Source organism: Tympanuchus pallidicinctus, unplaced genomic scaffold (genome assembly GCF_026119805.1).
Source record: "Tympanuchus pallidicinctus isolate F22 unplaced genomic scaffold, pur_lepc_1.0 scaffold15, whole genome shotgun sequence".
NCBI lineage: Eukaryota > Metazoa > Chordata > Aves > Galliformes > Phasianidae > Tympanuchus > Tympanuchus pallidicinctus.
The window spans coordinates 18,781,991-18,797,824 of record NW_026294669.1 but is presented as its reverse complement, the minus strand read 5'-3'; the positions used below and the strand labels follow the sequence as shown (position 1 = coordinate 18,797,824).

The 15,834-nt window shown below is 35.8% G+C and overlaps 1 protein-coding gene across 9 annotated transcripts in view; it reads right to left on the bottom strand.

The window, feature by feature from the left end:
• Positions 1-15,834, bottom strand: part of MYO3B (myosin IIIB) — a 195,584-nt gene that overhangs the window by 83,078 nt on the left and 96,672 nt on the right. For all 9 annotated transcript variants that reach the window (XR_008204654.1, XM_052674958.1, XM_052674959.1 and 6 more), the window contains 9 exons: positions 14,926-15,128; positions 14,448-14,546; positions 13,718-13,832; positions 13,213-13,339; positions 12,861-13,071; positions 11,253-11,400; positions 10,868-11,021; positions 9,055-9,143; positions 7,426-7,555 (listed from right to left, as the gene is read on the bottom strand). Coding sequence is in view for 8 of the 9 variants with exons in the window: in XM_052674958.1 (XP_052530918.1) it covers positions 7,426-7,555; positions 9,055-9,143; positions 10,868-11,021; positions 11,253-11,400; positions 12,861-13,071; positions 13,213-13,339; positions 13,718-13,832; positions 14,448-14,546; positions 14,926-15,128 (1,276 nt within the window). In the remaining variant the exon portion in view is untranslated. The remainder of the gene's footprint in view (positions 1-7,425; positions 7,556-9,054; positions 9,144-10,867; positions 11,022-11,252; positions 11,401-12,860; positions 13,072-13,212; positions 13,340-13,717; positions 13,833-14,447; positions 14,547-14,925; positions 15,129-15,834) is intronic.

Genomic DNA, 15,834 nt, shown 5'->3' with positions numbered 1-15,834 from the left:
ATTCTCTTTTGTGATCATTGTCTACTTTGCCTAATTCTCTTGATTATATTGTGATTATAACATCTTGATTATACAACAGTCCCATGAAACAACTGCATTTAGAGAGCAGAGCACATATGGTACCATTTGATTCAGTGATAAACATGTTTCCAGGTGCAGGGCACTGGAGGGACACATCTGAAAAAAATGATGGCAAAGAAAGAGTGGATTACATGTTGGACAAACTCTATCTGGCCACATCCTGATGGACAAGGTTAGGTATTCTCAGTCCAAGCACAGGATTAATGATGGAGTGATAAACAAGGTACAGCTGAGAACTAACTGTCTGAAGCAGCAGTGAGACGAAAGCAAAAAATGGAAAACTGTTTGGAAAAAGCTTTTAAAAATTATGGTATAAACAACACTGGACTTATCTACTGCCTGATGCCCACCATTTTTAGTCAGGTCTGCAGCTTGACTAGTTGAAGACCTGAATAATGGGCTGAGACTGACAGGCTGACTGTCCTCAGGAGACTGAACAGATCAGGCTGTTTTTGTGGCCCTCTTATCTTCTTTATTATTTATACATTATTGGAAGATGTTGATAATAATTTTTCAGGTATAATTCTTAGTAACTTTCATCCATTTCTCTGGAAGTGTAAGATTTGATGCTGTTATATGTGATCAGATTGGGACAACAAACCTTGAAACCTTGGAGGAACAACAGGAAATTAAGAATCCTGCAGTAAAATACCTCATTACTAACAGGATGTTCACCACTGCTTCAGCACATTCCCTGATTCCTGTAACCACATCCACAGTCCAGATTAGAAGGAAAAAATGTCAACCTTAACATTGAAGAATATTCTCAACTTCTAGAGTTACAAAAAAACACCAAACAAATAAACAAAAAAACCCACGCTTACTCTAATGATGTCTATGAAGACAGAGAAATTTATATTTTTTTCTGCAGGAATCTGATAGAATATATCTTGTATTTATTGTTATTAATAGATAGCAATTCAGATCTGGTCTCCATCATTTTATGCATTTGACATTCTTTATTTTGCACACAGTGTCAAGTTCTGGGCTCCCCAGTTCAAAAAAGATAGGGATCTCCTAGAAGGAGTGGAGGGCCACAAAGATGATAAAGGGACTGAAGCATCTTATGTATGAGGAAAGACTAAGTAACCTGAGTCTGCTCAACTTGAGGAAAAGAAGACTGAAGAAGGATCTGATTAATGTTTACAAATATCTGAAGGGAGGCAAGAGGCAAGTGGATGAGGCCAGGCTCTTCTTGGTGGTGTACAGCAATAGGAAAAGGAGTAGTGGCCTAAAACTTGAACACATACTTTGTAATAAAAGACAAACCCCCACAAAAACATTTTGGATATTCCAAACAGTGATCTTATCTGCATATTTCACAAATCTATCTGTTCTACAAAACCACTGGCAAATTTAAAAATAATCACTCTTATGAGGCTTGATTTTGGAAGCTAGTGAATGCCAATGATGAACCAAGTATCTCTGATGGAATTTAATGTTACAGAATATAGTGCCTTTAAAATAACTACTGCATAATGCTGTCTGAGTATTTCTCTATTTAAATTCTATATATGCTGCTCAGTGAGATCCTACTGCTCACTAATTAATATAAAAACCAGTAACACTCCTCCTCAATATCAATATATCAATATATTTTGATCTTAAGTATACAACAAAGTGCTAAAATCATACTTAGTCACTACTACGAGATAATTTTCATTGTAGAATTGAAAAATTTAGAAAATGAAAATTGAAAAGGTGTCTCTTCTGAAAGGTGAAGAAAAATTGTTCTCAGTATTTGTACTACAGAGGATATCCTACTATGAATTGCACCAATAAGCACATCAAGTTCTGCTCTTAAAATGCACCACTCTTACTTTTTTGGAGGGTTCAAGCTGTAAGAACTTGGAGAAAAGAATCCATCTTATGCCTTATGTCCATTTTTCAGAATGATGCAATCTGTGAAGTAGCATACTAAAAAGATTGGAGTTCTGCTTGGGCAACATCCTTTACCAAACAGAAGCATGTTAAACCTAACTTGACTTTCCCAGCTGTTGTGCTTTCATATGCAATTCCAGTGATTCACTGACACTATTTATAGAGAGTTAGTCTCAACAGTAAATAATTGTTATGCCTTGGATTAAGTCTTAGCAGGACTGAGATGTTAACTTTCATCTGATAGATGGCTCTCTTTCTAGATGAGTTCCATTTTTAGGGCTATCGTATGGCATGTTTGGGATCCTATTGTTTACAAGTCTTGTATCTGTGTACTGTATTTGCCCCGTGACATAAAGCCTTAGGATGAGAAGAAAGGTATACTGAACTGTAAAATGCTGAACTGAACAATGATATAAAATGCAATCGAACTCTACCTCCATAGTTAACTACATTTAATTTAGTTTACTGATGTTCCACATCTGCAATTCAGTAAAGTTCTCAATTATGTTACGTTGCACATCTGTGGTCTAAAGCCTCTCTTTGCACACAACACACTGGCAGCAAAGCAAAACTGATTAACTTTTATATGCCTTTAACATATGGACCAGCCAGAAGTAGGAAAGCCTCTGTTCTGAGCTAAAATATACAGCTTCCATTAACCTGATCCAAATTCTTAGAAAATGTAAATTCTGATTCATCTGTAAGTAGTGAGACTATAATTACAATGGCTTTTCTCCCAATTAATTTGACTTAGACTGCCTGCAGTTACTTCCTAGAGGTGAAAATACTAACACAAAAGTGCCATTATAAGTAGAATTTACTGCAGGATAAATTTGCAAAATTAAGATGTATTTAAGATTTTCACTCTGTGATGTATTGAATTAAAAGAAAAAGCCGCTAAGCCCAGATGAAAACACGCTATATTTCAGTAAACAAGTCTGACTTAGACCAAACCAGAAGCCTCTCCACTACCTAGTGCCAGAGGACGTGCTTGTGTTCAGTAGGAGAGTGCAGTAATGGGTTCCATTGAAAACACTGTCAAAGCCTGAAGATTGGCCAAGATTTTACCCTGTGCCCAGTAGTTTTCTTTCATTGAGCTGAAATAGAAAATGCCAAAGAATGGTGAAATTTAATTCTTTAATGTGATTTTGCAAAAAGTCCTAGTTCTTGTGTGCTTTAAGGTGCAAAAAGAAAGAATGGGAATAATATGTGCCAGACTTTCTCAGCATGTAGTCTGTTTGCTTATTTTTATTTTTTTTTAATGGGATATACATTGTTTTTAATCATTAATTTTTGTCTGATGGCTGTATGTAGGGCAGGAGATGTAAAAGCACAAGTAAAATAAACAAAAAATCAATACTGGGGAGAGGAAGCAACCTTTCAGCAGGTTAACTCTAGTTAATTTATTTTTTTTTTAAACATATTTTCCTCAAACTTTGAAGATTTTCCCTTGTTAAAATATCCTAACTCTATGGTGAAGGTTTTGAAAACTTTCACTTTCAGTTCTCTAGCTCACGTATCTAGGGATTTTGAGCAAGATGATCTTATTAACCTCACATTGTATCTAAATTGTACACTAACTGTGAGAGCAACACCCAATGCTACCAAAAGCACCAGAGGTGATGCTGTTATGGCTGTACTCTTGCTCAGCTCAGTCTAATATACATAGCCAAGCCCAATCTGTACACAGCCTCAGAACTGTGACAGAAACGTTTCTGTTGTTACTGTTTTGGGAGTGGAAGGCCAGAGTATTTTTCTTTTCCTCCCTCCAGGTGGCAACTCTCTATCTCTCCAGCAAGGATCTAAGGTAGAACAGAGTCACCGTGACAAAAGCTCTAAGGGTCTGTGAATTTTAGAGGGGAAAAAAAGTCTGCAGGGATTATGTTTCAAAAATATAAAATGATATGCTTCAACTTTTCTGAGGAATCTGCACCTTCATACCTCCCCACAGTCAGATCATTTGGGGAACATAAAGTGAGTGCAAAAACTGGAGGAAGAAGCTACAGTCACAGAGACCCCAGGGGTTTTAAAAACCTCAAGCACTCTATTGATATCGGCATTTAAATGTGATACTGCAAAAATTCTGAAGTATCAGAACAGAGTCAAATGGTCTGACTCCTCACTACTACTGGTAGTGAATGTACCAAGCTCTCCTTAATCTTTTCCATTAAACTCACTTCTCTTTCAAGTGGACTCTTCTATAGGTTGCATGATTTATTTCCTCTCTGATGCTTTAGTCGTGATAGCAATAAACCAACACTACAAACAGGAATGCCTTATAAATGGGAACATGCATATTCAACTGGAGTAGCGGCAGGCTTATTAAATGCTCTGTTTCTCTTTCATATTTGGAGTAAATTTCATTTTAGTTTTAGAATACACAGAATCCTCAGCACTAAAAAAAACTGTGCTTGTAGAAAAAGTGACAAATCTAGCAGCAGTTGAGAGAACTGGGTGGTTAAATAAGAGTATGTTCATTCAGGTCCCTAGAAAATGCAATCAGACTCCAAACTGCACTCAATGCATCTAATTTTCCACTGAAGGAAGAAAAACAAGCTGGGCAATCTATAAAATTAATCCCAGAATGTTTAAGTTCTGACATCTATATCACTAATTCTGCGTACTTTCAACCATAAATCGCTATTACAAATGTGCATTTAAAGCCCTGCTGTTAATTTCTGGCCTTTTAAACTACACAGTCTTCTACTGTGAAACAGAAGCATTTGTTAAGAGGGGATAAGTATGTTTGATAAATTACAGGGATTAATGTGATCTTAAATTAGTGTAAGAACTTAGTCTTATTAATATTTATTTTCTTGCAGCTGCTAAGTTTTTGACAGAGGAAGAAATGATAGTTATATAAATATACTTCAAACACTAGGTCTTCCCGAGTGGGAAAGGCATCTTTTTGTTCTTACTGGTATTTAAGAACTACGTTTCAGTAACTCGCAAACCCGTGTTAATAGTTTCATGTTCTCTCTTGCTTCTGGGATAGCACCACCTAGTGACTCTTAGGCAAATTGAGAGAGCCGCTTGGCAAAAACCATGTATGCTGCAAATTCCAGAGCTAGTTGCAAGCAGATGTGAGAATGTGCTGTCACTCATCTTCAAACAAAACACCAGAGATACTGGCAGAAGGCTCACTTCAAGTCAGGGTTACCTGGAGGGATGCAATATGGCTTCCATGTAAATTATTAACTTTCACATCAGTCAGTAATCTACTGAAAGCTGAAGAAAATTGTATCGAGATCATGAATCTTAATCTGTATATTTTCTGGCTTTAGAAATGAAGTACATACTGAGTGGAGGGAATAAGGCTTAAAGGCAAGGGCAGAGCATGATGGGAAATTTACACGGTCACTATTCTTTTGTTTACAAAAGCTTCTTTGTAGAAAGTTAGGTGAATAGCATTACCTTTCTTCACTGCAGAGATGAAGCAGTATTGCCAGTTATACCTTCTGTCTCAGCCAAACCTTTCATTTATCTTGCAAGCTGCCAGAACTAAACCTGGCAACAATCTGATTTTAGAACACACAGGCCCCAAAACAGGATGTGGGTGCCAATTATATTAGACAGCTGGAAAAAATAGAGCAAAAATCACAAAGATGTTCAAAAAACAGAAATGATCTAAGAGATTCAAGATATTCTTAAAGCATCATGCATAGGAACATATGCATAATGATTTTTACCAGGATGTCCCATATTGACTTGAGAGAAATATAGATTCAACTTGTTTCTTGTACTCCATGGAAAGGTGAACTTCCTATTATGGGAAGCAGAAACCACTCAATTCATTTAAATAGGAAATAGGAAGAGAAGAGTAGTAATACGCCAACATGGTAAACATTCATTGCTGCAGTGAGAAGTATTTCCTTCCTGAACCTTTCATGCTCGTTGGGTAAAATTCTCAGTTTAGTCCTGCTGTCACTGAAAGCACCTCTAGAAAGCCAGAGGCAGATAAGTTTGCATGAAATCAAGCCTACCTACAGTATTTGCAATAATTGTGACTCATAACTGGGAGAAAATACGTAATCCGTTTCATTCTGACATCAGCTCCAACATAGAAAATGGCTGGTAAAGAGGGAGGTGAGGCACATTTGACCCAATATCAGCTTTATTTTTAGCTTTGTTTGACCCATTCAGCATAAGAAATCCTTTCTACCAGTCTATGCTAAGGACCCAAATGTCAGAAGAAATAGACTCAAAGATTTGTGTTTCCTGCTTAGGCAATAAACTATCTTACTCTATCTTAACCTACATCTCCCTTTGTCTAAGCTTGTCACAGCTGAAGGGAGAAGCAGATTCCTCAGCGGATTCTCACCTCTCAGGGTTCTCTAAAATTGTAATTTGAAGGGAAATAATCCAGAGCCTTCTAATTGCAGGAAAGAACAGATTGGTAGGAATCTATCATATGTAGAATATATTATATATAACAGATATTTTGCTATCAGTTACACATGTGCAAAGAATGTTGCTCCAGATGTTCTTTTTCTATGTAGAAGTCTCAAGATAGATAGAGGGCAATACCAGAGGCTGTGACTGGACTACTGAGTTTCCAGAAATCACAGACAGATATGCTGCACAAACATTGAACTGTACCTACAGTCTATACACAGCACTACCTAGTGCATGTACAATTTTTTTTACCCAGAGCGTTTTTGGTAGAAATACAACCACCACACTTGTTTATATCATATCAGACCAAAATAGTTTTGCAATGTAATACAACACACTGTATTTGGATTATTCCTTATTGTTACATCTTTTTCTTATTAATTATGAAAAAAACTCTTTAAGAACACGGAAAGCATTGATTGACATTTTTAATGTGTACATTTCTTGTCTTGTTGGCATGTATACTGCATTTGTACACGTCGGTAGTATTCTGACAACAATCCATGGAAAAAGCAAATTTTATCTTATTATTTTATTTAGCCGCACATCTGTGCACTTTGAAGTAAGTCAGTGTCAACAAGCTTAAGATAAATGGAATTTATGAAACCTGGCACATCAGTATGCATACTTTAAAATTTGGAAGAAACTGGTACTGCACCGATGAATCTAAACAGATGGGTATTATCTCCAAACTAACAACCAACATTACAGGATTTAGAAATTGTAAGAAATGCTACACAAGAATATATCAACTGAACTGAACTTAGCAAAGGACAAAGAACAAAAACACATTCTCATTCTGTTTTCAAAATGAGTTCTTGCCCTAAACACCATATAATCTCCCTTTCTCTGGACTAGCGAATGAATCTTGCCTCCTGGGTTTATGGCAACATACTTTTAAAAAAAATATATATCGATAGTACTACTATTTAACACTTTAGATATCTAGGAAACTTACAACAGCAGAAAGAGCTGAAAAGCAGAGGTTTGTACAGAAAGAACTAGATTTTTCAAAGGAGGAGGTGGCTGAAAATATTGCGAAGTAAGCAAAACTGTTGCAGAAAGTACCTGTTTTGGTTAGCGGGCTAGAAAACAGCTGCTGAAGAAGTTTGTTCTCTGATGTTCTTAGCACCACCACTATGTCAGCAGGAAGAGTGTCTCTATTCTTCTCAAGAAATGCAGAGGCATCATATAATACCTAGCATGGGAAATAGGGTCAGATATGTTGCCAAAAAATATTCCACAAAAATAACACCTGCAAAGGACTTGAAAGTGTACAGCTAACACACTGTCTTCAACACGTGAACAGTGTTAAAAACAAACCAAAAACACTTGCATTAATTACATTTACACAGTGGAGATCAAATTGGGTTAAATTGGGTTTTAGTCATGTTATATTATGGTTTGTCACATCAAACTATGGGATGCATGAAGTAATATAACAGAGATACCTCATTAAAGCTTAAGTCAACAGTGTACACGTGAGATAAGAAATGGTTCCCAGGCAGTCAAAATTTATTTATTGCTTGCACCAAACTGATTGGTAACTAGTTTTGTTATGGGAACAGGAGTAAGTTTCAGACGTAGATCAAAATCAAGAACCCTGTTAAACAGGTTAGTGAATGTTAGTAGAAAAATTAAACATTCATAATTTCTTTCCACGTGCTAGGGCACATGAGTTTTGATTATTTACAGTGGACAATTTAATTTTGCTTTTTAAAAAATTACTTTTATTACATTTTATAGAAATTAATGTCTGGCTATTTGTTATCATATACGAATCTGTTACTTTTATCCTTCTTTATTTTCTTTAAGAAAGCTGCTTTAATATTTAAGCTGGTTTTATTATTACCAGCAATATTCCTTTCTAGCCCAATTCCATGGGAGTCCAGAGAAATTGAGTGCTTGCCTTCACAGCTAGTCAGTAGTGTTTTTATGACTTGGCCATTCAGGAACAAAGAATTTATTAAGCTTGTGTGAAATGTTACAGTTATTCTTAACAGGTCAGAAAGCTGGACTAAGTTTACTAGAGCATATCGTAACATTTTTTACTCTTTATAATAAGCCACAGGATAGACTTTACTAATAACTAAATAAAACACTTATTTTCACTTTATTTGTGAACGAAGATTCATGCACCTCACAAGCATAGCTCATGTTACATGAAACAATTGGACAATCATTCCCATATAAAGTAACAGATGAACTGCAGAGAGCAAGGTAGGTGCTGTGGAGTGTGCTAGAAAAAATTACTCAAAAATTACCACTCGGTCTTTCCAGTGATCTCTGTTGGATTTTAAGTTCTATTGCAGACACCGTTACACACTGTCTTTACACAAATACTTATGTATATATGATCACACACAGAATATCTGTGGTATTCACACAATGTTAAAAAGTGCATAGCCTGTACTCGTTCCAGAGTTCCTTTACAAATATCGTAGTGACGGTGTTTCTGGTGCCAGACTTCTTTCAGGACAAAAAGTGGCTTCTGTCCATCTAATTTTTAATAGAGCCCTAAGGATAGGTTCTAGAATGGACTACTTCACACAGAAATTTTATCATAGATTCTTTGTTTCTTAAAATTTTATCATTTTGTCTATTGAAGAGAGGAAAAAGCAATAACTCCAGTTAAAACAGATAATGACTACAAACTATTTTTAGATTTTTAACTAAATAAAAATCACATGACCTCACCTTTCCAGCATAGTGCTGAATACCAAATGACAATTCCACTCCTTTTGGTCTCCAGAAGTATTTGCATCGCAAGTTATCTTCAAATTTATCTAAACATTTGAGAAGTGAAGTTGATAAAAATGAATTACAGGGATTAAGCAAAATCTTGATCCTAATTAAGGCCTGCTTCCTGCTTGAGAACTCAGATCTACTGTAAGAACATCTACTGTAAGAACTACTGTAAGAACATCTATCGTCAGATTACCCAGTAATAACTATGTGCCATCTTCATGTTTTCTTCCAAGCTGCTACTACTGGATGGAATAACTCAATTCAAAACTAGCCCTGTAATAAGGTACTTCAAAACCCCATTCTGGCAGAGTTTTGTGCACTGGAAATAGAGAACAGGGAGAGTTTTATTTGTTCTGCTTTGTGCATCATGTTTTAATTATAAGTAAATATTTTCAGGTTGGGACCATATCCCAATTGCCTTTGTATGCCTACAGAAAAAAAAAAAAAAAAAAAAAAACCTCTCTAAAATCTTTCTGTTTCTTTCAACATAGCTCTGAAGAGCTGACAGAAAAAAGGAACTAGTGCTGATACTGTAAAACTTGGTATTGTATTTCCTTATCTGCACATGCAACTAGAAATTCACGGCCAGATTCATCAGGCAAAATTATCTTTCGCTTTATGTAGGTCAGAAATTACTACAAAGATATTTTTTTTTCTGATATTATAATCCATTAACATTTTATTTTCTTTCTAATAATTTTCTTTCTATGTTTTCTTTCTATTAATGTTTAATCGAGTTTGAGAATCCTTGTAATTAAATCAAAAATAATTAAACTCAGAATGTGAGCAGGTTGCTGTACAAGAGAGGGGGCAGATTACGAGTGGGGAGGGTGTGAATTAGGGATAATCTGGCACATAAAGAGTGGGCAAAATATCTTAGTTGCTGTCTCCTTGACACTTTGAAAGTGCAGTTCAATATTTGAGATTAACAGTTTCATAGAATCCCCAGGGAGGCTCACAGCTTTAGGACACAAATAAGGACTGGAATGAAACCATCCTTTGGCCTCATTTCAAGTTGCAGCCCAGAAGTGAAAAATCTTGTACGTATATCATGCAATTTACCAGGCAGTTGTAATTTTTCTTTAAGTGTTTGAATCCCTGCTGCAATGTTTGATTGAACAAACTGAAATTCTGTTACGTACTACAAGGAAATATGAAGTTCTAGTAAATAAAAGCAGGAAAACATTTTTAAACATAACATGCACTACGTGTTTTAAAGTTTGTGCCAGATTTGTTAAGACATGCGTAAACTATGCATGAAGGAAGGGAAATATTCAGCCAGATGGCACACAAAAAATAACACACACTTTCTAGTTATGATGAGATAATCTGCAGTGAAGTAATATTTTCTAATTGGATAAACATGGGCCTACAATCCTGGGAGATCTTAGTTTTACTCTCAACACTAATGATAACTCACAGGGTGGTCCTAGACACAAGTTCATCTATGTCTCAGCTTTTCCTTTTAAATGCTGATAAAAGCCTCTTGATGTACCTCATGTACAGGGAAAACACAGAGGTTATTTCCTTAAAACATTGAAAATACAAGCTCTTGACACAATATATGCAAAATAACTTCTGCAATATAAAAAACATGTGAAGCATAGAAGCATGGTGAAGCATAATGAAAAATACACTCAAACTGTCAAACAAAATGGTACAGCTTCAGTAGGACAATTAGACCAGAAAAGCTTAAGTAAAGATATCACATCAGACTCTCAAAATCCATTAGTTGTTTGCCAGGACTTTTGTTTGCTCATACCAACTAATGTTAGGTCTGTTGCCTGAGGAAATCGACTTTCTTCATCTAGTAGAGAAAGGAGACCCATGGGTTTCTGGAGGAACATATCTAGAAGTGGACGATTGTCTTCATACTCCACTGTAGCAGCATCAATTCCCTCATTCTGATATTCCATCTACAAAATCAACAAAGTTTTAATATTGAACCACTAGGACATTTATGATGCATAGGAATACTCTGTAGGCCCCACAACATTATTTACAAAACAGCAACAACTATGCTGAAAGATGTGAACATTACATACATTTAAATCCCACAACCACTTTATAGTTAATAATGTATTCCTGAATATAATCTATGGGTCAAGATGACAGATTCAACTAAACTTGATGAGAGCTTTATTTACCTGTTCAAGTGCAAAAATATGTTGATTGAAATAAAACTGGATCTGCTCATTAGCAATATTTATGCACAGCTGTTCAAAGGAATTTCTTGAGAAGTTCTCGAATCCAAATATATCTAGTATACCAACATTCATTCCATTTTCAGTATTGCTGCATGTGGAAAGTTAAACAGAATTCAGTATGGGCAACATCTAGTTACAATCAAAATAAACATGGTAACTAAGATGGCACAATCAATTCAATTTGCTGCAAAAACATAGAAGAAAAAGTATATTCGAATTTATAACAATTTGTTGAGAATCATTAACACTTTGGGTTTTCTGCTTGTCTTTTACAAACTCCCATGAAGAAGAAAAAGAGAATCACAACTACTGAATAACAGGCTTCAGAAATAAAATAAGTGGTTCCAATAAACACACCCTGAACCAAACCTACTCACAGATCCTCCAGGTAAATGAAAGGTGCCAAGCTCTATTAGCATGTTTTTGCTACACCCAGTCAGCAAGACAATTACCAAATCTGCTGCTACAGCAGGATTATTAAAACATCATGTGTTAGCTTGCTAGATTATGTACACTCAGACAACAGTAATCACTGGAAGTACAAGTGTGGATTGTGTTTCTCCAGGGTATAAGAAAGTAAAAGTAGGGATCTCCAAGCTATCTCTAAGACAAGGAAAAAGTACAACCTATTTACTTAGAGCCTGGGCACAGAATTACACTAATAATGCAATACATAGGTTCATTCACAGTCTGTCTGTACATAACAACACATGTCATGCAGACGTGCTCCGAAAGGCAGAATGCTACATGCTAAACTTCTCACTTCGGCTCCTGCATAAGATGAAGAGACTCAGGTTACAGTCAGAAATAGCAACTGTTTATATTCAGTGCAATGAAGGGGAACTGAAGGTCTAAAAAATCTGAAGATACCTTTCTCTATCTCAGCACTGTCAAGGATGAGTGAAATTACCTCTAGTGGAATTCAGAACTAGCATCCTTAAGTTATATTTGCAATAATTACTCCACATATTCTATGTCCCACTAAAGCACTGTTTTCCTCCTTGCTTTATCCAGTCTCCCAGCATGGAAGCAAGAGCACCATAGTTAGTAAAGACATTTTTACATAACCTACGGGGTTCTCTTATTTTAGAAATCTCTACAGTAAAGGAGCAAAGCAACCAGATCACTATCTGACAATGAAAACACCATCAATTACAACTCGATCAGTATTTACAACTAAATTACAATGACAGAAGTACTGGAAGGACTCTGCAAACATACTAATGTTTTCAGCGCACTTCAAATACTTACTGGCCATTGGTATGATCTTAACGTTCTCTACATGCAAAGCATCTATTTAAAGAATTTTATATAATTTTAATAATCAATTTTCATTGACTTCAGTAGCTAAATTTCACTCAGTTCTTTGAGAATGTTGGGTTAATATCCTGGAAACAGAATACAGTATCACAGCATGAAAGTCATTTTGAAGTCTTAGCTAAAATAAACACAGTATTTCTTCTGCAAAATCAAAAAATATACAAATGGATGAACCCATCAAAGACAGATGCACAGTAAATACAAATGATTCAGTGATGTGTAACTTGCCATATATTTTTATCTGGCTGAAGAAGCGTATTAATGCGATTTACAATCCAGCTGAAGAGTCTGCCATAAAGAGCTTTAGACATGGCATCTCGCACGTCAGCTGCTTTGTCCACAGTGTTTGTTCGGATAATAGTCTCCCCCCGTGTTACAACACAGTGGGAGGTTAGGGCCTCTTGCAGTTCTTCTGACCCAATACTTAGCAGTGCAGCAGCTGAAAGACAGTGTGGAATATATATATAAATTATGACTATTCTGAGGACATCACTAGCATAGCCTATTACCACAAGTTACAGATTCTCACAAATACAGTCCAATGGCATTTGTAGAGTTGATCATGTTAAAATGTAGTTACCATTATCTAAGGCTTCTGGGTTTGGAACTTCACTTTTATCTGTTTGGTGTTGTGAAGAAATGGCAGCAAACTCAATGTTTCCAGTATTTAAGATACCAGTCAGAATTCTGTACACTGAATACACTTCCTGTAAAAATGACAAAAAGCACCCTCAAGGAATCCAATCAAATATGTACATAAAACTTAGTTTATGAAAGAAAAAGGTGAGCATTGGATGGTGATTAAAGTTTGTAGATTGTCCAAAGATCTAGTTCTAATTGAAGGAAGTTGTTATTTACACAGAAAGAAGATTCTACAGAAATGTGAATGGACTTGCCCCAATACAGAGAGCTGTGACTGGTCCTGGCTTCCAGGTGTTTGGTTTTACTTTCATAATTCATTTCTGTTATAAGAGAGATTCTGTGGCATGCTGTATATTCACACAGCCAAGTGGGAGCCTAAGCACAAGCAACACTGGAGGTTGTTTCAGGAAGGTCAACAGTGGTTTAGCAACTGGATATCTTACCTCATCAGTGAATCCTATACTTCTAAAGCAATGCTGAATTGCTTCAAATTGTCTTCCATAGGAATCCTTAGTAACAATATCGTGCATTACTCTTCCAGTTTCATTATCAATATATCTAAACAGAGTGAAAGAAAGCTCTAAATAGGTGATAAGTCAGAACAACCTACAGTGACTATAATGCAAATACATCATTAATTGAAAAAAGCATTTATTCATATCTTTCAATTAAATATTTTAGTGCTGATTGATAAGATGTTTTTGTTTCTGTTGCAGTTCCTTTTGCTTATTCTTTGTTAATAATCTGTTCATAGTGTTACTAACATTTTACTGCATGATCTCAACCGATACAGAACTCAGAATACAGAAGTCATAAAGACTAGGTGCTCTCTAGGTACAAATACCAATTAAAAAACACAAGTTCAAAACATATTTGGAGTTCCTGAACTGGAACTGAAAGCACAGGGTAACTGTCCTGATCTGAACGTATGATAAAATATTTATGCAGTAATGTTTCTTCCTTCTCTTTAAATGGTTCAAGTTTTTAATACAAATACTGTAATTCCTGTAAGTCCATCCTTTTTTTTTTTTTTTTTTTTCACATGAGAGGATTAAAAAAAGATCCTTCAGGGATACAGAAGGATTATGACAGACTTGAAGAAATCATACTGAAAGCAAGAGCTGTTCAATAGATAATTATAATGAGTAGTCAAAACATGTGAGTGATAGTTACCTGGGAGGCTTTTTTTCAGGAAGCCTATATTCAGAAAGTTTCTTCTGATGATAAAGGCCGGCATAAATATAATAAAATATATGGAAATTTTTCTCTCCCCTAAAAAAAAGAAAAGCATGTTCTATACAGCGCATATGTTCATATTTGCAGTACCTTGTACAAGGTAAAAGCAAAAGTCTTTATCATGAGCTCATTGAGACAGGTGTCAAACGATCAGGGCCAATACTAATGGAAGCCCAAAGATAACTATTTCAGCTGTAAAACAGAAATTCCAGATAATAACATTATTAAAAAAGAACAGAACAGGTTTGGCTTTTGGTCCAAAAGAACCAAACTATTCTTGTCATTAATTGTACTGCACAAGGATTATTGCTTCAGCAGGAGACACTATTGGAAGCACTTAAATAGAGTTTTTAGGGAATTAAACAGAATCTAAACATTACAAAAATGTGAAAAGACAGATGATCAGTGCACCTACACAGCCTGTTTTATAACCCTTGACTTTTCAAGTAGATACTCAGAAATCTTTGCCCCCATTACAGCTCCTGTGGGTGTGAACATCATTTCCAGATATTTTCCGAAGCGACTTGAGTTGTCATTGATGGCAGTGCAGGCATTCCCAAATGCTTCAACCAGAGGATTCACCTGAAGAATTTTCTCACGCAAAGCACGATTATTGGCCTTGACAGAACAGATATGAATCAGAAGGACCATTAAAGGAATATATTGCCTACTCACAATCCAATCGCTGCTTAAGAAGCATAATATCCCATTATCCCGTTCTTATGGAGTTAGATACTCCATTAACCTTCCTATTTACATAATAAAAAACATACACTGAAGGGGAAAACACCTACAGGTAAGGAAAACCATATTCTTCCTTCTCTGCAACTCTTTTATCTCTGAAGCTTCATAAAATTTAGTTAAGGCAACAAAGCCACCAAAAACTGAACAAAAAGAATATTACCTAAGAAAACAATCATACCAACACATACACTTGTTAAACTTACACACTTGATTTCCACACTATTTTGCAGTAGTAACACTACTCAGAACATTTAAAAACATAAGAGCTTCCAAGATCAGAGCCAAAGCAAGATCTGTTATGTTTTATTGTACACATGAACAGTGTTATGTAAGTCATTAACACTGCAGATAATTACAGGCACTGAACATTTGGAATTTGTCACTTTCTCCTGCAGTGAAATGGCTTGGTGCAGGTCATACCCTAATGGCATGATTCAGTGCTTACAAATGCTTGATTACTCTGTCCCTGACTCAAGTGGGTTAATTCACAAGAACAATTTTTAATATTAAACATTCAATAAAGTGGAAACGCTAGGGAGTGGGTAGCATTTATTCATTGTTTTACATAATTGCTAGAAAT